Raw genomic sequence first — 23819 nt, 5'->3', positions numbered from 1 at the left:
GTATGAGCCCTCAGTGGACAATTTGGAGGTTTGGATACCAGATTGAGGGTGTTTCCCAGACTATTTGAAGAACCCACTGGTCTGAGGTTATGAGAGGCCACCTTTGGTGAAAAAATTGTAACCTCCCCCCAACCGGTAAGTCATCCAGCACAGACACTTTTATGGTGGCTATGCTCTGCTGGAGCCAGTCAAAAACCCATCTCTTGCTTTTGCTTTTACTGGGGAGCAGCAGGGGCCTTAGGCGCACGCTGCTGCTGAGAACGAGCGCGCTGGGTTGTAGCCTGAGCAGGCTGGCGAGCCGTGTCTCTCACCTGGACCATTTGGTTCAGCAGAGAATGACGAATGCCGGGGGGGGGGGGGGGGGGGAAGAGAGAATCTTTTCGGAGAGAAGATCAAAGAACTGGTTGACCAGATCAAGAAGCAAACCGATGCTATGTCTTCTCTTTCCTGCCAGGAGCCTTCTGCTACCACCTCCTCATCCAGGAGGTATTTTGGTGGGTCCTGGAGTACGCCTATTCTAGGTGTAGGTATGCCCCGGGCCCGCCTTGACTTTGAAGACCCATGGCCTCGGAACGGTGTCGAGAGGTTGGTGCATGCCTCAACTCCGGCAAAACTTCCCCCACCGACGTCGAAGGACCAAACTGGCATGGGTGGCAGTCAACACCAGAACCGCAAGCAGCGCCAGTGTTGGGGGCCACACAGCGGACTGAGGGCCAGGCAGGGCCGAAGCGGAAGACATGGTAGGCGCGCAGGCATCCCCGATGCACATCACTACATAAAGGCCTCCAACAGCTCTGGGAGCAAGGCCCGGAGTCGCTCGTTGAGAGCTGTCATCTGGAAAGCCTGTGGGGCCTGTGCGGGCTCAGGTTGCCTAACTGTCTAGGGTGGAGCAGGATCTTGACTGCTGAAAGACAGGTGCGCTGGCACCTCTTGAATGGATGAGGAGTGGTTCTCCTGGTGGCGATGCTTCTCAGGAGCCTGATCCCTCGACATCCCGGAGCTCCCAGCACCATGCGTCGAAGGAGATCAGTGTCTGTGCTTCTTGGCCTTCGCTTGATGCACCTTAACAAGACTCCTCGGTGCCGACGAGGACAACACGAAATCCTCACGACGCCTCTGGGTCGGGTCCTACTGTCAGTCCCGGGGAGCCTGCACAGCAGGCCTCAAGACAAGTGGAGGACTTACTCGACGCCTCACTACTCCCAGTGTCCCTGGGTCTCACAGCAGCAGCCATCCCTACCATGACTCCCTATGTCAATGCTTCCGTTGACTCCTCCGACCTCAACGTTGACAGACCGGACCAAGCTCCAAAAGGTTTCTCTCTCCGAGCCTCTTGGGAAATTTGCATCCTTTTCTTCATACGAAGACAAAGGATGCAATTTGCAGGCTATCGTCAGGCCCAAGGAACTGGATACACCAAGAATGTGTATCAGTACCCAAATTGGTCCAATTGCACAGAGTACAATGCTTGAAGCCACTGGGAGTCTTTGATGACACGGAAGGGAAGTCTGCTTCGGCTAAATCAAAAGGCTCGATTATTTTTTTCTTAAGCACAGGCACAAAAATAAGAAATACACCAGCCGAGCAAGCCTAAGTACAGCCCACCACAAAAAAATAAGGGAAATTTAAACGCAGACCAAAATGACTAAAGAAAAATAAGAAAAGGATAAGAAAGGGAACGAAAAAATAGCTGAAAGATAAGTACATAAGTATTTCCATACTGGGGCAGACCAAAGGTCCATCAAGCTCAGCATCCTGTTTCCAACAGTGGCCTGGTAAGATCCCAACAAAAGTACAAAACATTTTATACTGCTTATCACAGAAATAGTGGATTTTCCCCAACTCCAATTTAATAACGATGGTCTATGGACTTTTCCTTTAGGAAGCCGTCCAAAACTTTTTAAAACTCTGCTAAGCTAACCGCCTTTACCACATTTTCTGGCAACGAAGTCCAGAGTTGAATTACACTGTCACAAACAAATAAGGCTCCTTCCAGGGCAATAGAGGAACTACATAAAGTACTGCTGCTCCTCAAGCGGAAAAAAAATGAACTGAGGAACGCGGGCAGAAAGGCTCTCCACACATGCACAGTGCGGTGCGCCAGAAGGCTCTAGCAAAATTTTTTCTTTCTTGCTGTGCAATATGCCGGTTCCCAGGCAGACACAGATCGTCGACCCACTTGTGAGAAAGATATAGCCTGCTTGACCACGAAGAATCTAACATACCCTCTCACCTTCCCTCGGAGTTGTCTCCTCTTTTCTTTTATGCTCTAGTATTATACTGATGGTCCTGAGCTCTTGCTGCAGGTGGAAAGGAACTCACGCATGCGTAGTGGAGCTTGTCGTGTTACCCACATATGAGAACATAAGGCCTGCTGTTCTCAGAGAACAAGTAAATATCTTCACTTTGGTTTTTTTTTTAAGCTTCAAAAAATTATATGAAATTAGATTTTTGTGTGCCATATAATTGGTACAAAATTTGCAAACCTGATGCAGAAATCTTGAAAAATCTGCACATGAACTGTGGTTATGCTAGGTTTCATTACTCTTTGTAACCCATTTTGCACTGCTTTGATAAAGCAGAATATAAAATTCTATTAAACACAATATATTCTTCTATTCTTTTAACATGCAGTATGAGTTCTGTAATTCCCCTTGACACAAAAATCTTAACACCTTTGCTGGGTCTGTTATCTCTTCAAGCCCAGATGGCATATCACCTCCAGTACCATGGCCACTGACAGAAGCCAATTCTTTGCGCAGCTGAATAAACTTGTCCGCTGTTAAACAATCTCTAGGTAGATTATTCTGTATGTGTTCTCTGAACCTGGAAGAAAAACAATGTATACACTAAACAGAAAATAGAAAGATTAAAATCTGTACTTACTGTACTTCTCAAATTTAAACATGGTGTAAAATAAGAATATCTGAAGCACTTTTTGTCAACCTGACCCTCTTAAACTAACAAAGTTCAGTACTCAAAAACCAAGGAGACAGGTCTAGCTACATGAAAGTACCCTTTTGTCTAGCTTACTGCCAAAGCTGTTGTTACTGACTCAGTGGGTTTTAATTTTAAGCACCGAATTGCCCTTTTGATGCAAGTTGGCATTAGAACAAACTGTGAGACAGATATTTTTACAATCACCTACAAAACTAAATCCTATTTGGAAACTATTTGAGAGGAGAATGGTAAATCAAATTCTTTGGTCTTCACCAAGCTGAAGCTCACAAAGCATGACACACTAAAGTAAACATTCTGTGAACAGTAACAAATATGTAATTTGAAGTAAATAATGTATATATGTTTCTTTTGAACTATTTGCTAAATGAACTATTATACCAAGGCTTAATGGAAATTTAAAAAAAAATTTTTTTCTAGTAAACTAGGGGCATCTACTACTAAGGCGCGCTCACGTTTTTAGCATGCGCTAAAATTGTGGGCGTGCTAAACGTTAGAGACGCCCATAGGAATGCACTGGTGTCTCTAACATTTAGGGCACCCACAATTTTAGCGCGCCCCAAAAACGTGAGAGCACCTTAGTAAAAGAACCTCTAGGTTTTTCTTTGCTTTGTACTAGAGAGCCAAGGAAAGGTTATATACAATTTGCCCCACTGGTTTTACTTGCCGATACTGTGCACTGCCTTACAAAAGACCAGGGTTTGATTCTGGGACCAGGGTCTGATTCTGGGAATCCAGAATCCAGGCCCAGGAATCAAACTCCAGTATTCTGCACAGCACTGGAGCTGAGCCAATGTCCTTTACTAGATACTCTGTAGATCTTGCTCCTTTTACATTGTCCTTTAAAAGCAAAAGAACTACATAAAAAAAATATGATTCTTAATACTGTTCCAGTCTGAGACCTTACAAAGAATGACTTACCATCTGTGTAAATATGTGACTCACTGGACAACACTGCAAATGGTAAAATTATGTCTTACCTGATAATTGTTTTCCTTTAACGCAGCAGATGAATCCAGGAACTAGAGGGTTAAGTCCGCCTACCAGCAGGTGGAGATAGAGATAAACAAACTAAAGGCAGTGATGCCAGACGGCCAGCTCCTTCCTCAGTTAGTATGTCATTCGTAAGCATTTGCCAAGGCCAAAAATATGAAACCAATAACAACCAGAAACCATCCTCACTATGAAAAACAGAGAACCAAATAAGAACTTCGAAATAACTGCAACTTGATCCAGAAATCGGAATCCTTATGGAAAATCCTCACGGCGGAAGAGTCCTCCAGTTGGTCAGTGCACCGAAAGAGCCACAATGGAGGAAGCTGCAGGCAACCGTATGCAGGACCCCTCCTCAGACCCCAAAGAAAGCCTAGGCTTTTTAAGGGAGGAGAAATCCTCTGGGGAAAAAAACAAACTCTCTTGGTTACCCCCAGACCCCCTGAGAGAATCAAAGGCCGAAGCTGTCGCAGCCACGTGAGGGGGGGGGGGGGGCAAGGCTCCTTTCAACAAAAACGCCTGATGGAGTAGCAAAATAAACTCTGGCGAAAACCACTCCCCCGCAAGAGTACGTCGCAGCCATAGCACCTGCACCACCGCCCACAGTGCCTGACGGTCCCCCGACTCCCCTACCAGCGGAGAAGCCTTGCCCAAAACCGCTACCGGAGCCAGTTCCGCGACCGATCGCAAAATGGTGTGAGAATCACCAGGCTCCAGGCAGGAAAGCACGCTCTCGGGGGGGGGGGGCCCACACCGCTCCATCAAGTCCCACAAAATCAGCGCATCCCGCGCTGCAAAGGCCCACCACCGAACGCCATTTCCCGCATCGGGAACAGCATTTTACCGCCTCCATTGCCATCGCCCACTCCTGAGCAGGAACCCAGCAGGACTCACCCCGGACCAGGAAAGCACGGGAACTGACAGCTGAGCTGAAGAGGGAAAAAAAAAACCTCTCCGACTCCACTTCGAGGCAGGCTCAGACAAGCAGGCAACAGAAAACAGGACTCGGACAGAAGTAACACAAACCTGCTCTCAGCAAAATCACACGTCCCTTTCCTTCTCTGTTTCTCTTTTAAACAAATTCTATGGTTCTCTTTTTTTTTTTTTTTTTTTTTTTTGTGAGGAGGCAGAAACAAACAGGGAAGGAAAGAAACAGCAAAAGCCTGTTCAGAGGGAATTTGAGGTGCAGCAGGGCCCCAGCAACTGCGTATGCTGCCAAAGGGGACACCACCAGTCCGCCACCCCCGGCTCAAACTGGCCACCGGCCCAGGAGCACCCTCAGAGGCCTTGGGCCCAGGAGCTGAAGAAAAAGCCGTCCACCACCTGCTTGAGATACAGACATACTGAGGAAGGAGCTGGCCGTCTGGCATCACTGCCTTTAGTTTATCTCTGTCTCCACCTGCTGGTAGGCGGACTTAACCCATTAGATCCTGGATTCATCTGCTGCAAGTGACAAGGAAGGATGTGTTTGTAAAAAGCCAAGAATGAGATAAAATTAAAAACTCATCTGAGAAAAACACTAAAAATCACATGGGGATTTCAAACTTGTTCCAGATGTAATGTGGAGTGGCATTTTAGAAAGGACGAAGAAATTAGAATATGGATATCCAAGTCATAACGTCACAAATGGATGTCAATCTCACATCTACTTCAGAACAGGATGCAGCCTATTCTAAAATATATGCGAGATGGATGTGGGATTTGAACCTGGGTCCCTTGGTTCTCAGTCCACTGAGCTAACCATTAGGTTATTCCTCAGATCTGCATGTTGCTTTGTTAAGCATTTCCATAGTACTTGAAAGCTGTCAGAGCTTGGTATCCCTTCCTGGTTTCACATTTGAGGAGAGAGAAATGAGACAGCAACCACTGTGGGATTAGGGTGTAGTGCCTTAATTTCTTCAGTAGAGAGCTGCTCAATCAGAGAACCTTTCTGTAACCTGGACGTGACAAGAATCAGGTCTGAATACAAATGTCCATCTTTTTAGACATGGATATCCCCCCTTCCCATTCTGTGATCGCAGTTGAACGTCCATATTTTAGGCACTCCCTAGTCCTACTCAGAACATACCCAGACCACACCCCCTTGACATATGGACTATGTGCACTGTTATGTGAGAAATAATGTAAATATATTGCTTTTTCATTTAACATAATTACAAAAATAATTTATGCCCTGGTAGAAAGGAACTCTAGGTATGGACTATACTTCTGTAGGCCCTTCCTAACAGAAACCACCATATTATAGCGTTAAAATAATTAACAAAAGAAACTCTGTTTAAAGTAATGTGTGCAAAGTGATAAAAGTGCTGAGACAGAGAGAAGAAAGGAGGGGTAAGAAGCCCAAAGAGCTGAAACAACAATGTATCTAAGCATGAGACCATGAAGCTGTATGACTATGGACAAAGGGGAAGATGGAATATGCCATGTGCTGAACTATGAAAAGCTCTCAAATAAAGGTTTAAAGATACAAAACAATGCAGACCAAGCAGAACAAACAATGGATACGGGCTCAGCTGCTAGGGTGATGGAAAATTTTTAGAGGACTATCATATGATAATTAACAATGATGTATTAGGGGTAGGTAAATGTGATCAATATCCAGTGAGAAACTTAGGGGCAGATACTTAATGTAACTAAAAAGAAAGGGTATAAAGCCTGTAGACATTAAGAAGGGGTGTGCCTCTTGCTTCTACAGACAACCATCTTTGCAAAGGTGTATTTTGAAATAATAAATTAATTGAGATCTGTCTCACCAAATCTGGTTTTATAAGTTCTTTTTGTATAAGTTCTCAGGTTATCTGGGGGCTGTTTATAACAGTTAGACGTCCATTTCCTGCCTTTGTAAAATTGGGATTTGGACATCCATGAAACATGGACATCTAAATGCCAGTTTTCAGATGTCCAAAACAAGAATAGAGCTCCTAAAATACCCACCATAGTCTATTACTACTTACCCTTAAGAGAGACTGTAGGTTTCTGTAACTGGAATTTTTAGCTCTAATCATGCAAGGGCAGCAATTAAGCACCATCCACCACTAGTGATTAATTGTACAGAAGAATCATTTTAACTTACCTCTGGAAATGTTGATTGTAAAGCTGTGTTGGAATATTAAGAAGACGGAAATAAACACTTGTAACCCCTCTAAGGTTTTTCTGTTCACTTTCCCAGTTTATGTACATATCCCATAGTCTGTCTGATCGAAAATCAGTTCCTGCTGCTAGTACACTGTGCTCAAAAGTCCTAAAGAAAACAAAATTTCAAGTGTTAGTTCAAGTGTCATTTTCTTGCATATCTACTTTTATTTAAAATTAAAAGCAAATAGGTTTGGGTTTTTCACTTTTTTAAGATAGTAAAGTAGGAAAAATTAAAACATGCATGATCTTGCAGCACTTAACTATCCACTTTTGTCTAACACAAGAGAAGGAAGGAGAAACGTTTTGGCAGAGGTTTTTATATTTTGTAACACTGACAAGGTTTTAGTGAATTTCAATAAGGTGTATTTCAGGAGCATGTTGACTTTCAAATAAAACATGGATCCTGATCAATGTATTTCAGGAGTTCTCAACTGGTGTGTTGCTGGCTAGCAGAGGCTTGGAAGGGAAAGCGGTAGCAGGAAACCCAGCCTAGCTGCAGGAGATATGGCTACACTAACCGATATCGTGCTCTTTCCCTAAGATCCCAGCAGCAAAACATGCTTAGCAGGCTCTTACTTCTGGCATGCAGAGCAACCAGGAAGTAAATTATTTGTCTTGGGAGAGAACATGGAACCAGTGAAGCTCTTCATGTTTGAAGTGGAGCACCTTCCTGAACTGACTGATAGTTGCAAGGTGCAGGAAGACAACTGTGCTAATTAGGCAGGGCCAAGTGTGCCTAAAGTGTTGAGAGCATGAGGAGAGGGAACACAGCAGCAGATGTGAAGAGATGGAATTGAAGGAAGAGTCCAGGGAGTGAGTTGCAAGACACAATATGGCAGTGGTTCCCAAACCTGGTCCTGAAGGGACACCAGCCAGTCAGGTTTTCAGGATATCCACAATGAATATTTATGAAAGAGATCTGCATGCACTGCCTCCACTGTATGCAAATTTCTCCACCCTCCGCTCTGGTCCCGCCCTTCCAGAAACAGGAAACGAGGGTGGGACCAGAGGCAGAGCTGAGACACATGCGAAGGCAGTCTGAAGCGCCGCTCGCCTTCACTGTGGACGCCGCACCCCAAGGTAAGAATTTTTTAAATACAGCCAGCACTTAGGAAGGCGAGGGGCTGCCAGAGGACAGGTTGTGCTTGGAAGGCAAAGTCAGAAAGAGAGGGAGGGAGGGGGCGTGGAACTCTGAGGAAGGAGGGGAGGGGGGGTCCTGAACTCGAAGGTGAGGGGGGCCTGGAATGGGAGGGAGGCGCGGGGGTGTGGAACTCGAACAAGAATGGGGGTCCTGGAACTCAGAGGGGAGGGGAGGGAGGGGGTCCTGGAACTAGGAGGGGAGGGAGGGAGTCCTGGAACTCAGAGGGGAGGGGAGGGAGGGGGTCCTGGAACTCGGAGGGCACACAGACAGAGAGGTAGGGAGGGGGCCTGTAACTCAGAGGGGAGAGAGATGGAGGGAGGAAGGCCCTGGATATGGGTGGATGGATGAGAGGCCAGAGGAGAATGCAGAGTTGATGCACATGTAGGGGGGGGAGGCCAAGGGACAGAGGAGAATTGCTGCACCACGATGGATGGAGGGGGCAGGGAAGAGATGCTGCACATGGATGAATGAAGGGGGCAGGACACAGAGGACGTTTGCTGCATATGGATGAATACAGGGGAGAGAGCATAATTGGTGCACACGGCGCACACACACTACACTCTCTCACTCACACAGACACACACATTCTGTCTCTCAATCACACACACACTCTCTCTCTCTCTCTCACACACACACACTCATTCACTCTCTCACACATACTCTCTCCTAACAGTTCCCTTAAAAACACAACTGCCATTACAGGACAACCTTGCTAGTGCCCGTTTCATTTCTTTCAGAAACGGGCCTTTTTTACTAGTGTATAATAAAGACCTAATATTCCATATCATTATATCACAGTTGCCAATAGACTAAGAAATATGTTAAACAGAACTGGGGACAAAATGGAGCCCTGGGATACTCCACATTTTAACATGTGAAAAGAGGAGATTGAGTCCTGCCTTGTTTCAGCAATGCTGAGCGCCTTTCTGTTGCAGCTCAGGGAGTTGGAGAAGCTGTGCCTCCCCCATATCCTTCATCAGTTTCTCCAGGTTCTCTCCAAAGAGCAGCCTCACCCTAACGGGCAGCAGACAACAGCTTTTTGCAGGCTGCAGCTGCCACCGACTGTCGAAGCCACCGCCACTGGCGCACAATCATCAAAGTAGCCACTAAGCGCGAAGCTAAGCGGACTAGATTGTATAGAACATCCGCCAAAAAAGGTTGTCCCAGGCTCCAAGCAAGCCACCTTTGGGGACTATGGGAGTTACTGGAACCACCGCCGCATGGACTTTGCCACATAAATGCCACAAATAGTGGCCTGAATACCAGACGTCCCCACATAAAAGGACAGATTGAGCTTTTTGGCATGAAGCTCTTTCAGGGCCAAGACCCCTTGGACCAGCACAGCACTCACCTTAGTGACTGCTTTAACCAGAGCATCCACCTTAAAAGAAAGGACCAATATTTTTGAACCTCCTCCAGAGCAAAGGTATAAAGGTGATCCACAACCCTGGCAGATCTAAAGGGGACCATTCAAATTTTCCGACTCTGCCAGCATCATGCAGATAAGAGAGTTTTGTGAAGAGGGAATGGCTTAGGGGGCCAGCAAACCCCTTGTAGAAAAATGATATTAGTTGGTCTCGGTAAAATACAGGCCAAGGCAGGCCTAGAGCTGAGAACTAGGCCTCTAAAAATCAAAGACCATCTCTGACATGAATTAGGTCACTGCAGCTGAATTAAGCTGACAGGGAGGCGGAATCTGTTCTCAAAACAACAGGTGCACAAGGCAATTAACAGGACGGTAATAAAAAGTTGGGAGCAAAGATGTTTTTAGCTAAGGCAGACTGCAGTGGGTCAGACTGACATAAAACCGGAACATCCAGGGGGGCTGAAGGGAGACTTGGGAACATGTGAAGTCACTGCAATCAAAAAATGTTGATGTCCAGAAGCTATTAACGTGTGAGCTCATTATTGTCACAGATGTTGAAACTTGGAAGTTATAGACATGTGAGCTAATTGTTAGCGAGGATGTTGATACTTAGAATTTGGAAACATGTTAAGTCATCATTATCAACTGATAATGGGCAAAGACTGCTGGTGAGAAAGTGGGGGTCCACAGGAATGAATGGTACAAGAAACGTATAAAAAGGCAGTCTGCTAGGGTAAGAGAGCGGAGAAAAGGCAGAAGGCAGAAGAGAGAAGAATGATTACACCTGCCGCGTGTCCCGGAGCGCTGCTCCACCATGTTACAGATATGAATGTCTAATTGCCTGTACTGCCTTGGGTGAGATGCTTAATAAAACTATATTATTATATCCACTGAACCCCGGGTGTCCTTCTGGATTATGGAGCTTGTTATTGCCCAGACTGTGTAAAACAGTCTGAGCAGATTCGAGGTCAGAATAATTAATCATGTAGTAGGAACACGCAATTATATACACCCTCCAGTAATGTATCCCCCTCAACAGGGTCCAAAGAATAGAAAAGACCCTAGTAACCTTGTCAATAAGACGAAACAGTTCCTCTCACCAAAAGAGACAGATCACATGGGACTGCTCTTCCTCAGCTTCTCGAGATGTGGAAGCCTCAGACTCAAGAGTCCCCTGTGGACTCAGAAAGCCTCGGAATCCTTCCCTGCCTCCTCCGAGGGAATTGGTGTCATCCTCCGTTCAGTCCTACGCCTTTTAGAACCCAAACCGGGACCTCAACCAGGCCCCTCAGAGGCCCAGCAGAAAGGGGGGGGGTCCCCCATCTGACTGCAACTGCTGTATCCAGATGACAAGGGAAACAGTAACTCACTGATGTCTAGAGAATTTGGACAGTACTTTTAGATTTTTTAAAACTTTCCCAAGATATCCTTAGTATTGCCCCAGAAGTAGTTTAGTAGGAGGTCCTGTCTACACATGAAATTTGCACTGCCTCCCATATCTAAAGCTTATTTCATTGGAACGTCTAGAACCGGAAACAATGCTGCTTTTAAATTGATTCTTCTATAGGATTTTTTTTTTTTCAAATAGTCCCATGTACAAGAACATCAGAGAGGGGCTTTGTTTGTGATTTTTGTGTTCTTCAGGATAGAGAACATGTGCTATTTCTTTTTTCTCTAACAGTGAATTCTTTATTCTTAGTGTTCACAGTTTGGACTGACTTGTGCCATGTTATAAAAGAGAAGAAAAAGAGTTTGCTTAAGACAAGACAGAAGGTGTTGGAGAAAAGTTCCTATTAAGTTTTCCGTGTAAATCTATGCTGTGAGATATGTATTCTTTGAACCCAAACAATTGTGCTTTCTTTTGTATGCAAAGAATCTGGATCTCCTCATTTGTTCATAAAGTTAGGGGGATGCCACTGACAGCAGAAGACTATTTTAAGGGGAACAGCCATACTGGGTCTGACTAATGGTCCATCTAGCCCAGTATCTTGCTTCCAACAGTGGCCATTCCAGGTCACAAGTACAAGACAGAAACCCAATTAGTAGCAACATTTTGGTCACTAGGGCTTTCCTTGTAACCAATATGTTCATGTTTCTTTTCCTTGCATCAGGATTTTCATTCCTCTTCCTTATGTTTAGTACAAGGCACAATTTGCTTAATTTTTAAGAACCAATACTTGCGTTATACATATTGTTTTCTTCATTGTGCCTTTCTTCTGCGATCATATAGATTGTGATATCTAAAAATATAATAAAATACTAAAAAAAAAAAAAAAATTACAGCCCAGCCAAGCTTCCCCAACAGATGGATTACTACTGCTGTAGCCACCCTTGAATCCACTCAGATCAGCCAGTTGTCGAAGTATGGATGTATCCAGATCCCCTACCTGTAAGAGCTATGCCACCATCAATACCATGACCTTGGAAAAGGTCCAGGATGAAGTTTGCAAGGTCAAAGAGCAAACCCCTGAACTAAAAGTGCCTGAGATGGAGAAATGCAAAAAGGTGCTTGTGAGCCTCTTGTACATAAGTGAGGAGACACCTCTGTCACGTCCAATGAAGGAAAAAAATTCCCCCCATCTCACTGAAACTATAACTAATTGAAGAGTCTCCATCTAGGGGCTGAGGGGAGCACCGATTCCCATCATAACCATTATGGCTTGGTAGAAGCTGCCCTTCTTGGGGACCATAAAAGTAGTGTCTGACCGTGCTCCTAGCAGGGGACCAGCTTCATGGACCCCAGCTGGAATAGCCACTGCAGTGTGATCTCTAACACCTCTTTTGAGAGGGGAACCATAGAAGAATGCCATAAAGGCAGAAGAGAGTTTAACTAACTCCAGGGTGCACTCCCATTGTACCACCTCCAGAACCCACTGGTCGAAGGTAATGAAGGCCCACTCCATGGAAGAACAGGCAGAAACTGACGCCCACCTGCACCTTGAGGGATGAGGCTCTGGAATTTCTTGCCCTCTGGGTCCCATGAAAGGAAAGCCCTTTTCACAGATGCCCCCTATACTGGACCCTGTCCTTTCAATGGTATCTACCCCCCCCCCCCCCCCCCCGCCTCCTCTCCAGGGGCAAGATGCAGCACATGGGTGGCCCTCTGGGAGTCACTGAGGCCTGGTCTCCTGTAAGTCCTTCACCAACTTCCCTAAGTCTTCAATGAAATAATAAATGGCCCTTAAAGGGCAGCTTACTTAAAACATGCCTCCAAGGCTACACTGGCCAACACCAACTATCTACAGCACTTCCTCTAATTTTCCTGTCCTAATTGCAACTGGTCAGATGGACATCAATGGGCGATATCACGAATAATAAACTTGAAACCAATGCTGCAGTCAGTCATGTACTAGCCACTACCACTGACGCTAATGACTGAGAGCAGATGCAAATAGAATCATAAAACACATATAAGAAACACTGCACCTGACTAAGCACACCACCTCCGGAGAATGCTCAGCTCAGTGCAAACAGGGTGTGAGGGACATAGCCTCTGCATACTGAGGCTTGTACCCCATTGCTGAGGATGTGAAGGCCTGATTGAAGAACTGCTCCACCTTCCTTTGGTGGGCATTGTTCAGCACGAGCCCCCTTCAACTGTAATGGTCTTCTGTGACCAGAGCATCCCACCTTAGGGAGAAGGAACAATCTGCCCAGCTCCTCACACAGCCAATGGTTAGAGCTTGCCCAAGAGTTCTGTGCTGGGAAGAATAAACTCTGGTGCCTCTCATTTGACCGGAGCTATCTGGAACAGGGCCCTATAAAGTAGAAAAGCCCTTAGGTGGTCCCCATCCAAGGGTTCGCTTGGGTTGTCATCGAGATAGTCAGTTCCACTTGGTTCCCGTGATCCTGAGTAAGCTCCTCATAGCCAGAGAATAATCCTCCTCATCTAGCAAGAGGTCGCCCAGCTCCAGGGAGGCAACCCCTCCCCCCAGACAGCCCTTGAACATCTCTTCGCTCAATCCTCATGTGGGGACATAGGTGGGAAGAGGGCCTGATCCTCCTCCTATGCTGCCTAAGCTTCTTGGAGTCATGGGCCCCCAAATGGGGGGAGGCACTATGGCATGCCTCATACACTCTAATACACTGAAGGGGGGAGGCCCTCCACCCCAACACACATTTGGAAGGACAGGTTTTGCCAAGTGAGAACACATGGATTAAAACACAGGACTACAGAGGGACAGACTCTCCTCCTAGCTCAACCAGGCTAAGGACCAAACCCCAGGAGCTACACCAGCCAAGGGACTCAATCTGAGGACTGCACTGCAGGGAATCAGGCCTGCACCAGTCCAACCTACACAATCTGCTGGAGGTAGAGAATGCTGGAGGGTTCCAGGCTGCATCTTATACTGGTGATGTCAATGGAAGAGTTTAATACCTTTACCTCCATTTACTGGTAGGGGGGGCACAACCTATTGGTCTGGACTACTCTAGCAGGATAAGGAAAATAATTTTGCACTCCTATTCATGTCTGAGGTGAAATTTTTAAAATACTACATGATTGTTTGATTTCTATTGATAACCTTTAAGAGTGGACTAACACGGCTACCACACCTCTCTACATGATTCTGAAAACCTATTTTATTCTTTCACCCCTTGCTCTCAAGAATCTAAGAGGTCCTTTTACAAAGGCAAACTAGCGTTTGTAGCACATGCATTAAATATGCATGCACTAAACGCTAGAGATGCCCATATATTCCTAATGCGTGCTAGAAACGCTAGAGCTCCTTTGTAAAAGACCCCTCCCTCCCAAGTGAATCAAAGTTCTCCTGAGCTACTCACCTAAGAAACCTGCACCATCAAAGCACTTGCTACACAGTACTATGAATCCAACATCTGTAACTGAACAATAACCTTAGCAAAGACAAAAAAAAAAAAAAAAAAACATACAGGGGCTCATTACACAAGCAAAGAAAAGGTGAAATAGATTTACCTGCTTATCTTTCCTTGAATATCTCCAGACCACTACCATCAAGCGGTTATATGCCCTCCTACCAGTAGATGGGGAAACTGAGAACAGAGTGGTGTGCAGCCCTGAGCCATCCAGTATTTCTATAGATATAGCTGTAATTGGAAGGAACAACAGGCTCCCCTAGATACCCCCACAGGGAGAGGGAAACTACCTTAAAAGAACAGTGTTAGTGACCCCTGCTTAATCAGAGATAAATACAGTGGCATTCTTCTTCTCCCCCCCACAATTGGGAAGACTACTGGAGCCCATCTGGGTCCCCATTTCCTTCACCTTCTCCTGAAACTAGTATATCCATCTATAGTGAAGCAACAAAAATAAGAAACAGTACCACTTGGTTCCCGCGATCCTGAGTAAGCTCCTCATAACCAGAGAATCCTCTTGTTCATCTAGCAAGAGGTCGCTCAGCTCCAGGGAGGCAACCCCTCCCTCCAGACAGCCCTTGAACTTCTTCGCCCAATCCTCATGTGGGGACATAGATGGGAAGAGAGCCTGATCCTCCTATGCTGCCTAAGCTTCTTGGAGTCACGGGCACCGAAATGGTGGGAAGCACCACGGCATGCCTCATATACTCTAATACACTGAGGAGGGGGGGGGGGAGGCCCTCAACTCCCACTTCCCCCCCCAAACACACATTTGGCAGGGGCAGGTTTTGCTAAGTGAGAACACATGAATTTAAAACACAGTAGTAGTCAGGCTGAAGCTACTTTTAACTCAGGCACAGACCAGTGGCATAGCTACGGGGGTCCACAGGGGCATGGGCCCCCCAAAACTGGATCTGTGCACCAGGTTTGGCTGGCGGGGGTCCCCAACCCCAACCAGCTGAAGCGTTTTTTCCAGCGCCGCCTTATTTCCTGCCCTCTCTTCCCCTCATCTAGCATGCACGTTTTAGAGAAACTGAACATGCGCGCATGCTCAATTTCATTAAAATGAGCATGCCAGACTTGACATGAGAAAAAGAGAACAGGGCAGGAAATGTGGCACTGCCAGAAACCAGCGCTTGAAAACGTGCTTCAGCTTGTGGGAGTTGGGGACCCGCGCCAGCCAAGGTACATGCAGTAGCAACAGTAGAGGCACCAGCAGCTGCGGGTGGCAAGGTGGCAGCGGGAAAGGCAACCAAAATGTGACCCCTCACTTTGGGTCTGGCCCCATCTCACCTCGAGGTCTGGCTACGCCCCTGGCACAGACTGAGGGAACCGTGACAGAGCATAGGAAGTGAGAACACCTATTCATGTCCAGTGTAAGCCTTCAGCATTTTCCAGGATCCAGTGCTGTCAGATTATCACCTCTTGATGACAATAGAGAACCCCCACTACAGGTAAGCAACTCTGCTAGTACAACTGATATTCTAATTTTAATGTGCTGATATAAAAGCTTACAATACAATTTTTGTACTGAGCAATTTTAAGATAAATTGTTTCTGAAAAATACATTATTTTATTTGAAAATTAGTTGTGGTTTTACCTAACTTGTTCTTTTTAGCAGTCTTTGGTCCGTGGTAAAGTATCTGACTGATACTTTAATGTTCTTTCAAATAAAAAAAAAAAACAAAACCTGTGGGCTTACACAAACTAGATTACTTCAGTAATCCTGAGCCAAAGTCTCATTAAATAGGCTTGGTTTGCACACTCCAGATTCTTTAACACAAGAAATCTATGTGCATAATGTCCACAATTACTTATCAACACGATGGCCAGTGTAATCAAACAGCAGTATCTAATTAGCAGACAGAGGTTATGGCATATCCATGTTCAGAAAGAGGTAATTTTAAGGAGAATGTATAATCAGAATCAACTTTCAGATTTTGGCAATTAGCCCATTCTTTCTCCTTATTTTTATTTATTTATTGCATTTGTATCCCACATTTTTCCACCTATTTGAAGGCTCAATGTGGCTTACAAAGATCTGTTATGGCATCGCCATAACAGGGAGGAAAATACAATTGGTGTTGCAAAGAGATAGCAAAAAACAAGAGGATCTGGTTAAGCACTGAATAACAGAGTGTAAGGGTTGTGTTCAAGTCGTTATGGGTTCTCGTGGTAGGCTTTGTTAAAGAGATAGCTTCCGCAAAGCTCTGAAAACCTATTTAATTCATTGGTCGTTTTCAGGTGAGTTGGTAGTGCATTCCATATCTTCGTACTCATATAGGAAAAGCTAGACGCATGTGTGAGTTTGTACTTGACCCCTTTACAGCTGGGGAAGTGTAGGTTGAGAAAGGTGTGGGAAGATTGTTTGGCATTTTTGGGCGGAAGGTCCACTACGTCTAGCATGTAGGTCGGGGCATCTCCATGAATGATTTTATGAACAACCGTGCATATCTTGAACGTGGTACGTTCTTTCAGTGGAAGCCAGCGTAGGTTCTTTCTTAGGGGTTTTGCACTTTCATATTTTGTTTTTCCACATATGAGTCTGGCTGCGGTATTCTGGGCTGTTTGGAGTTTCTTGATGGTCTGGTTCTTTACAGCCCACGTAGAGTGAGTTGCAATAGTCCAGGTGACTTAGTATTAGGGATTGAACTAGGTTTCGAAAGATGGCTCTTGGGAAGAAAGGTTTTATTCTTTTGAGTTTCCACATGGAGTGGAACATTTTCTTTGTTGTATTCTTCACGTGGTTTTCAAGTGTGAGATTTCAGTCAATGGTGACTCCCAGAATTTCCAGATTGTTTGAGGTGGGGAGGGCAAAGTTAGGGGTGGTTATGGTGGTGAATTTATTTGTGTTATGTTGTGAGGTTAATATAAGACATTGTGTTTTTTCTGCATTGAGTTTTAGTTGGAATGCATCCACCCAAGAGTGCATGATTTGGAAGCTTTGGTTGATTTCGTTGGTAATTTCCTTTAGGTCTTGTTTGAATGGGATATAGATCGTGACATCATCTGCATATATGTTTGGGTTAAGGTTTTGATTGTCTAATAGCCTGGCTAGTGATATCATCATTAGATTAAAGACGTTTGGTGAGGGGGGGGGGGATCCTTGTGGGACTCCACATTCAGGTATCCATGGGTCTGATATCGCTGTGTTAGTTGTTACTTGGTATGATCTAGTTGTCAGGAATCCTCTAAACCAATTAAGAACATTACCTTCCACTCCAAAGTATTCCAGGATGTGTAGTAATATTCCGTGGTTAACCATGTCGAAGGCACTGGACATGTCAAATTGTAGGAGAAGTATGTTATTGCCTGTTGCAATTGTTTGTTTAAATTTGTTCATTAGGGTTACTAGTACTGTTTCTGTGCTATGGTTTGATCGGAATCCTGATTTGAGATTCGTGCAAGATTGAGTGTTTATTTAGGTGGTTGCTGTTTCGTCACTGCCCCTTCCATTAATTTGGTTATTAGAGGGATAGATGCTACCGGGCGGTAGTTGGTTAGGTCATTTGTACTTTTCTTTGCGTCTTTTGGTAATGGAATAAGTAAAATATTTCCTTTATCCTTTGGGAAAAGACCATTTTGTAGCATGTAGTTCAAGTGTCTCGTGAGGTCTGTTATAAATTGTTGGGGGGCATTTCCTATCAGATTACTAGGACAAATGTCTAATCTGCAGTGCAATTTGGCGTGTCTTTTGAGTAATTGGGAGATATTTTCGATTCATAGCGCGTCAAAGTCGGTCCATAATCAGTCTGCTGTGTATTCTCCATGTATTGGGTCTAGGCATTCAAGGAGGTTTGTGTAATCAATTGAGTTGCTGGGTACAGTGGTCCGTAGCTTTATGATTTTCTCTTTGAAGTAATTGGCCAGGTTGTTCGCTGATGGGGTATTTATTAGAGGTGACTGGCGTGGTATTTAGTAGATTGTTTACGAGTTGGAAGAGTTTATGTGTATCCTTGTAGCCTGGACCGATTTTAGTTTTATAATGTGATCTTTTGGTCTGTCTAATAGTGTATTTGTATTTCCTCTGTAGTTGTTTCCAGGCGTTGAGTGAAGAGTTGTCTTTTTTCTTGTTCCATGCACATTCGAGTCTTCTGACTTGTGTCTTTAATTCTTTTAGTTCTCCAGTAAACCATGGTATTGAGTTTTTTCTATGTGAGGTTCTGGTTTGGAGTGGTGCTATTTTGTCTAATATGATTCTGCATCTGTTGTCTCAGTCATGGAGAAATTGGGTTGAGTCTGATTGTGTTGTCCATTCGTTGTCATTGATTTGTTGCCAGAACGTTAGTGGGTCTATTCTGCCTCTCGTGGTGTACGTTGTTTGTTCTTGTTTAAATGTTTTGTTCGCCAGTGAAGAGAGAGGTTTGCTTTGTAGTGGTCACATCATGGTATGTTTGTCCATTTTGTATCTTTTATTGTGATATTTAATTCATGTGAGATTTTGTATACAATTAAGTCTAGTGTGTGTCCTTTCATGTGGGTGGGGTTTGTGTTTGGCCATTGGAGTTCCCATAGTTGAAGAAAGTCTTTGCATTCACATACATTTGTTAGGTTAGCATCTTCAAGGTGGAGGTTAATTTATTGTTCTACTAGTATAAAAGGCCCGTTTCAGTAGGCAATGAAAGGGAGCTAGCAAGGTAATCCCCCTCCTCCGCAGTGTCCTTCCTGTCTCCCCTGCCCCCCCTGCAGCCACCCATCTGGTCTCAGGACCCCCTCCCCACCAACCCTCCTCTGCCCCTGCAGCCACGCATGTGCAGCGGCCCTCCTCTCTCCCCTGCTCCCTCTGCAGCCGCCCATGTCCAGCGACCCTCCTCTCCCCCTGCAGCCACCCATGTCCAACGACCCTCCTCGCCTTTCCCCTTGCCCCCCCTGTAGCCACCCAAGTCCAGCGACCCACCTCTCACCCCTGCCCCCCCTGCAGCCACCCATGTCCAGTGACCCTCCTCTCCCCCTGCCCCCTTGCAGCGTCCCTTCTGTCTCCCCTGCAGCCACCCATCTGATCTCAGGACCCCCTCCCCACCTCCCTCTTCCCTGCCCCCCCCGCAGCCACCCATGTCCAGTGACCCTCCCCTCCCCCGCCCCCTCCAGCCACCCATTTCCAGCAACCCTCCCCTCCCCCCTCGGTGCATCACCCAAGCCCCTACCCCCCCTCGGGCACATCAACCCCCTCGCCACCCGCAGCCGCCAATACTAACGCTGTCTGGCCTCTGCTGCGTCTCCTGTTGAGCAGCAGCGGCCGGCACAAAAAGAAAAAAGCCAAAAAAAGATTTTAAACCTGAAACACGGCTCCGTAGACAGCCATCTGGCATTGGCTGTCATCTCTGCAACCACTCCTCCTCTCCCCTCTGACGTCGCTGCGCTCCTCCGGGGTCTTCCTGCAGGGGCAGTGACGTGGAGGGGACAGGAGCGGCTGCAGTGACGACAGCCAATGCCAGATGACTGTCTATGGAGCCGTGTTTCAGGTTTAAAATTTTTTGGCTTTTTCCTTTTTGTGCCGGCCGCTGCTGCTCAACAGGAGACGCAGCAGCGGCCGGACAGCGTTAGTATTGGCGGCTGCGGGTGGCGAGGGGGTTGATGTGCCCGAGGGGGGGTAGGGGCTTGGGTGATGCGCCGAGGGGGGGAGGGGAGGGTCGCTGGACATGGGTGGCTGCAGGGGGAGAGGAGGGTCGCTGGACATGGATGGCTGCGGGGGGGGGGGGGGGCAGGGAAGAGGAAGGGGGGGGGGGGGTCCTGAGACCAGATGGGTGGCTGCAGAAGCAGCAGCGGCCGGACAGCGTTAATATTGGCGGCCACGGGTGGCAAGGGAGTTGATGTGCCCAAGGGGGGGGGGGGGGTAGGGGCTTTGGTGATCGCCAGGGGGAGGGTCTTGGGTGATGCGTCGGGGGGGGGGGGGGGTAGGGGCTTGGGTGTTGCGCAGAGGGGGGGGGGCACTGAGAGCTGATTGGTAGGCAGGGGGAGAAGTAGGGAAACACGCTCCGTGTGTTTCCCTACTCCTCCCCCTGCCTAGTTCGCAGTTTTGCAGGGCAGGGGCTTGGGTGTTGCGCCGAGGGGGGGGGGCACTGACAGCTGTTTCCCAGGCAGGGGGAGGAGTAGGGACGCTCCCTTGCCTTGGAATCAGCTGTCAGTGACATCACTGACGTCAGTGCATTCTAAACTGCCTAGCAGACCACCTCCGAGGGAGCCACGGTACCAGGCACATTAGAACGTTGGAGGTGAGAATTATTATATAGGATGTTAAGTAACTCAAATGTCTTCAGAAGGTGAATATACTAACATAGTTACACCCCTGCATGTGACCAGAAACTAGAGAATGACACGGGGACAAAGTATGTCCCCATCCCCGCCTCTGAAGGCCCCGTCCCCATGGGCTCTGTCCTCATCTGCAGAAGCCTCAAGCAATTATGATTTTATATTTAAATCTTTTTATTAAAGTATAAAAAGGAATATGCTGTGCAACTATTGTATATAAATTACAAATGGAAAACAATAATAACAGTGAGCAGCTATAATAACCCTCCTCACCACCACCCTCTACCCTTCCAACCCCAACAATAGCTGATTTCTACTACCCCAATGAATCCTAATCCACCCTGTTAAAATGTCCAGTGGTACAAAATACAACCCGTTCTGTATGCCCTAGAGCCCTGATGGCGAACCTATGACACGCGTGTCAGCACTGACACGCGTAGTCATTTTCGATGACACGCGGCGCCGCCACAGTATGGTCCGCCCAGTGCTCCCCTGCTCGCTCCCTGCTGTTTGCACCGATCCCTGCCTCGTAAAACTTATTTTTTCGCGAACCGGCAGACTGAAGAAATAAAACAAACAGCTGACAAGCTTGCCTCCTTCGATCGCGTCGGCCGCTTCCTTTCCCTGCATTCTGAGCGCGACCCGCCCTCCTCTGATGTCATTTCCTTTCCTCGAGGGCGGGACACGCTGAGAATGCAGGGAAAGGAAGCGGCCGACGCGATCGAAGGAGGCAAGCCTGTCAGCTGTTTGTTTTATTTCTTCAGTCTGCCGGTTCGCGAAAAAATAAGTTTTATGAGGCAGGGATCGGTGCAAACAGCAGGGAGCGAGCAGGGGAGGGTGAGCAAGTGGGGCTGGGGGGTGTGTGGACAAGTGGGGCTGGGGGGGGTTGTGTGGGCAAGTAGGGCTGGGTGTGTGTGTGTGTGGGCAAGTGGGGCTGGGGGTGTGTGTGGGCAAGTAGGGCTGAGGGTGTGTGTGTGTAGGCAAGTGGGGCTGGGGGTGTGTGTGTGGGGGCAAGTGGAGCTGGGGGTGTGTGTGGGCAAGTGGGGCTGGGGTGTGTGTGTGTGTGGGCAAGTGGGGCTGGTGGTGTGTGTGTGGGCAAGTAGGGCTGGGGGTATGTGTGTATGGGCAAGTGGGGCTGGGGGGCTGGGCAAGTGGGGCTGGGGTTTGAATGATCTCAGGGGCAGGTGGAGGCTGGGGCGAGTCACTGGACATTGAAGGGAGGGGGAGGATAGGGGGCAAAAGAGAATCGCTGGACATGGAGGGGATGGGATAGTAGGGCAGGGGAGAGAGGAGAAGGGAGAATTGCTGGACATGGATGGAAGGGGAAGGCAGGGAAGAGAGAATTGCTGGACTTGGATAGGAGAGGAGGGCAGGGAAGAGAGGAGAATCACTGGACATGGGAGGGGAGGGGAGAGGAGACATGCTGGACATGGATGGAGGGGAGGGAAGATAGGAAGGAGATGCACATGGATGGGATGGCAGGAGAGGAAGGAGAAATGCTGGAAATGGATGGAGAGGAGAGCAGGAGATAGAGGAGAATTGCTGGACATGGATGGATGGAGGGGTTGGCGGGGAGAGAGGAGAAATGCTGGACATGGAAAAAGAAAGGAGGAAAGTAAAGAAATAAATGGAAAGAAAGCCCTGGAAACTGAGTTAAGAGAACAGATAGAGAGCAGCAGAATCAGACACTTGGACCAGTATGGATAGAAAACAGTCACCAGACAACAAAGGTAGAAAAAAATTATTTTATTTTCATTTTAGTGTTTGGAATTTGTCCAATTTCAGAATTTACATCTGTTGTCTTATTTTGCACTGGGTATACTGGAGCTGTAACATCTTACAGAAATGATTTATAATGAAAAAAAATCACAAGTTATTGTTTTTCTCCTATACTAGTATATTTTCAATGATGTCTGTTTATATGCGCCATGGCTGATATAAGGGGTGTGGCTAATGTGGGTGTGGCTATCATAGGGGTGGAGCCATATGTGGTGACCCCACCCATAATGAGTACCGGCACCTTTTTTTCTACAAAAAATGCACTGGGTCCGCCCTCCCGGAAACTAACCTTAAAGCCTCCTTTCACGTCGCAGCAAGCAGCAGCAGGGCAGGCCACTCCTTCCTTCCGTGTCCCGCCCTCACCTGATGTAACGTCCGCGAGGGCGGAGCACAGAAGGAAGGAGGAGAGGTCTGCCCTGCTGCTGCTTGCTGCGACGTGAAAGGAGGCTTTAAGGTTAGTTCTGGGCCCGGTAGCAGGTGGAGGGGGGGGGCCCAGCGACCTTGGGTGGGCAGCGATCTCGGGTAGGGGGCAGCGATCTCGGGTAGGGGGGGGCCCGGGGGCGGTCCTAGTAGCAGTGATTTTTCTCAAAGTGACACACCACCCGAGTTATGCTCGGTTTTTTGGCGAATTTTGACACATCAAGCTCAAAAGGTTGCCCATCACTGCCCTAGAGAGAAGAAATACGCCCTATGAAGCTCTCCTGTCTCCCACAACCCCTCTTTCAATAGAAGATGTCTTCTTAGAAGATGTGCTGGTAGCAGAATGTACAGCATCCCCCATGCAAACTTTGCTAGTTGTGGCCAGTATGTTTGCTTGTTTTTCCAAAAAATCCAAATATCGTTGTCTGCATCACTCAAACATAAACAACAGTCCAGTTCACTAACAGGCTTCAAAGTAGAAAATGACATAAGGGCAAAGTTTGTCCCCGTCCATGTGGGCTCTGTCCCCATCCCCGCCCTGTTCCCGTGGGCTCTGTCCCTGTAGGATCTGTCCCCGTCCCCGCGTCATTCTCTACCAGAAACCCTACTTAAGCAAAAAGAGGTCACCTAATCGTGATCTAACGAGGTGAGTCATCTCAGCTTTCAACCCTTTGCTTCTATACATTTGTATTTCCAATTATTATAAGAAAACCAGCATTCAGACAGAATTCGCCCCCCCCCCCCCCAGGACTAAAGATGGGAGACTGTTGTGAATGCAAGTCCAGTTGTGCAGTGAGAATATCAGAACTAAATCACTATGACTAAGATGACCAGAGTAAAACAGAGAACCCTAGATCTGAGCCATTCAGGGGGGACTGAACTTTGGGTTGAAATAACAGACACCTAAGGTTTTGCTCATGTCTAACATCTGACTAAGAGGAAGAT

At 47.0% G+C, this 23819-nt stretch overlaps 1 protein-coding gene across 1 annotated transcript in view; it reads right to left on the bottom strand.

The window, feature by feature from the left end:
• PRPF39 (pre-mRNA processing factor 39) overlaps positions 1-23819 on the bottom strand; it is a 165018-nt gene that overhangs the window by 98128 nt on the left and 43071 nt on the right. Inside the window, exons 5-6 of the mRNA XM_030214447.1 lie at positions 7025-7192; positions 2676-2826 (exon numbers count right to left, since the gene is read on the bottom strand). Of these exons, the coding sequence (XP_030070307.1) occupies positions 2676-2826; positions 7025-7192 (319 nt within the window). The remainder of the gene's footprint in view (positions 1-2675; positions 2827-7024; positions 7193-23819) is intronic.

Source organism: Microcaecilia unicolor, chromosome 9 (assembly GCF_901765095.1).
Source record: "Microcaecilia unicolor chromosome 9, aMicUni1.1, whole genome shotgun sequence".
NCBI classification, from domain to species: domain Eukaryota; kingdom Metazoa; phylum Chordata; class Amphibia; order Gymnophiona; family Siphonopidae; genus Microcaecilia; species Microcaecilia unicolor.
This window is presented reverse-complemented; position numbering and strand designations above follow the sequence as displayed.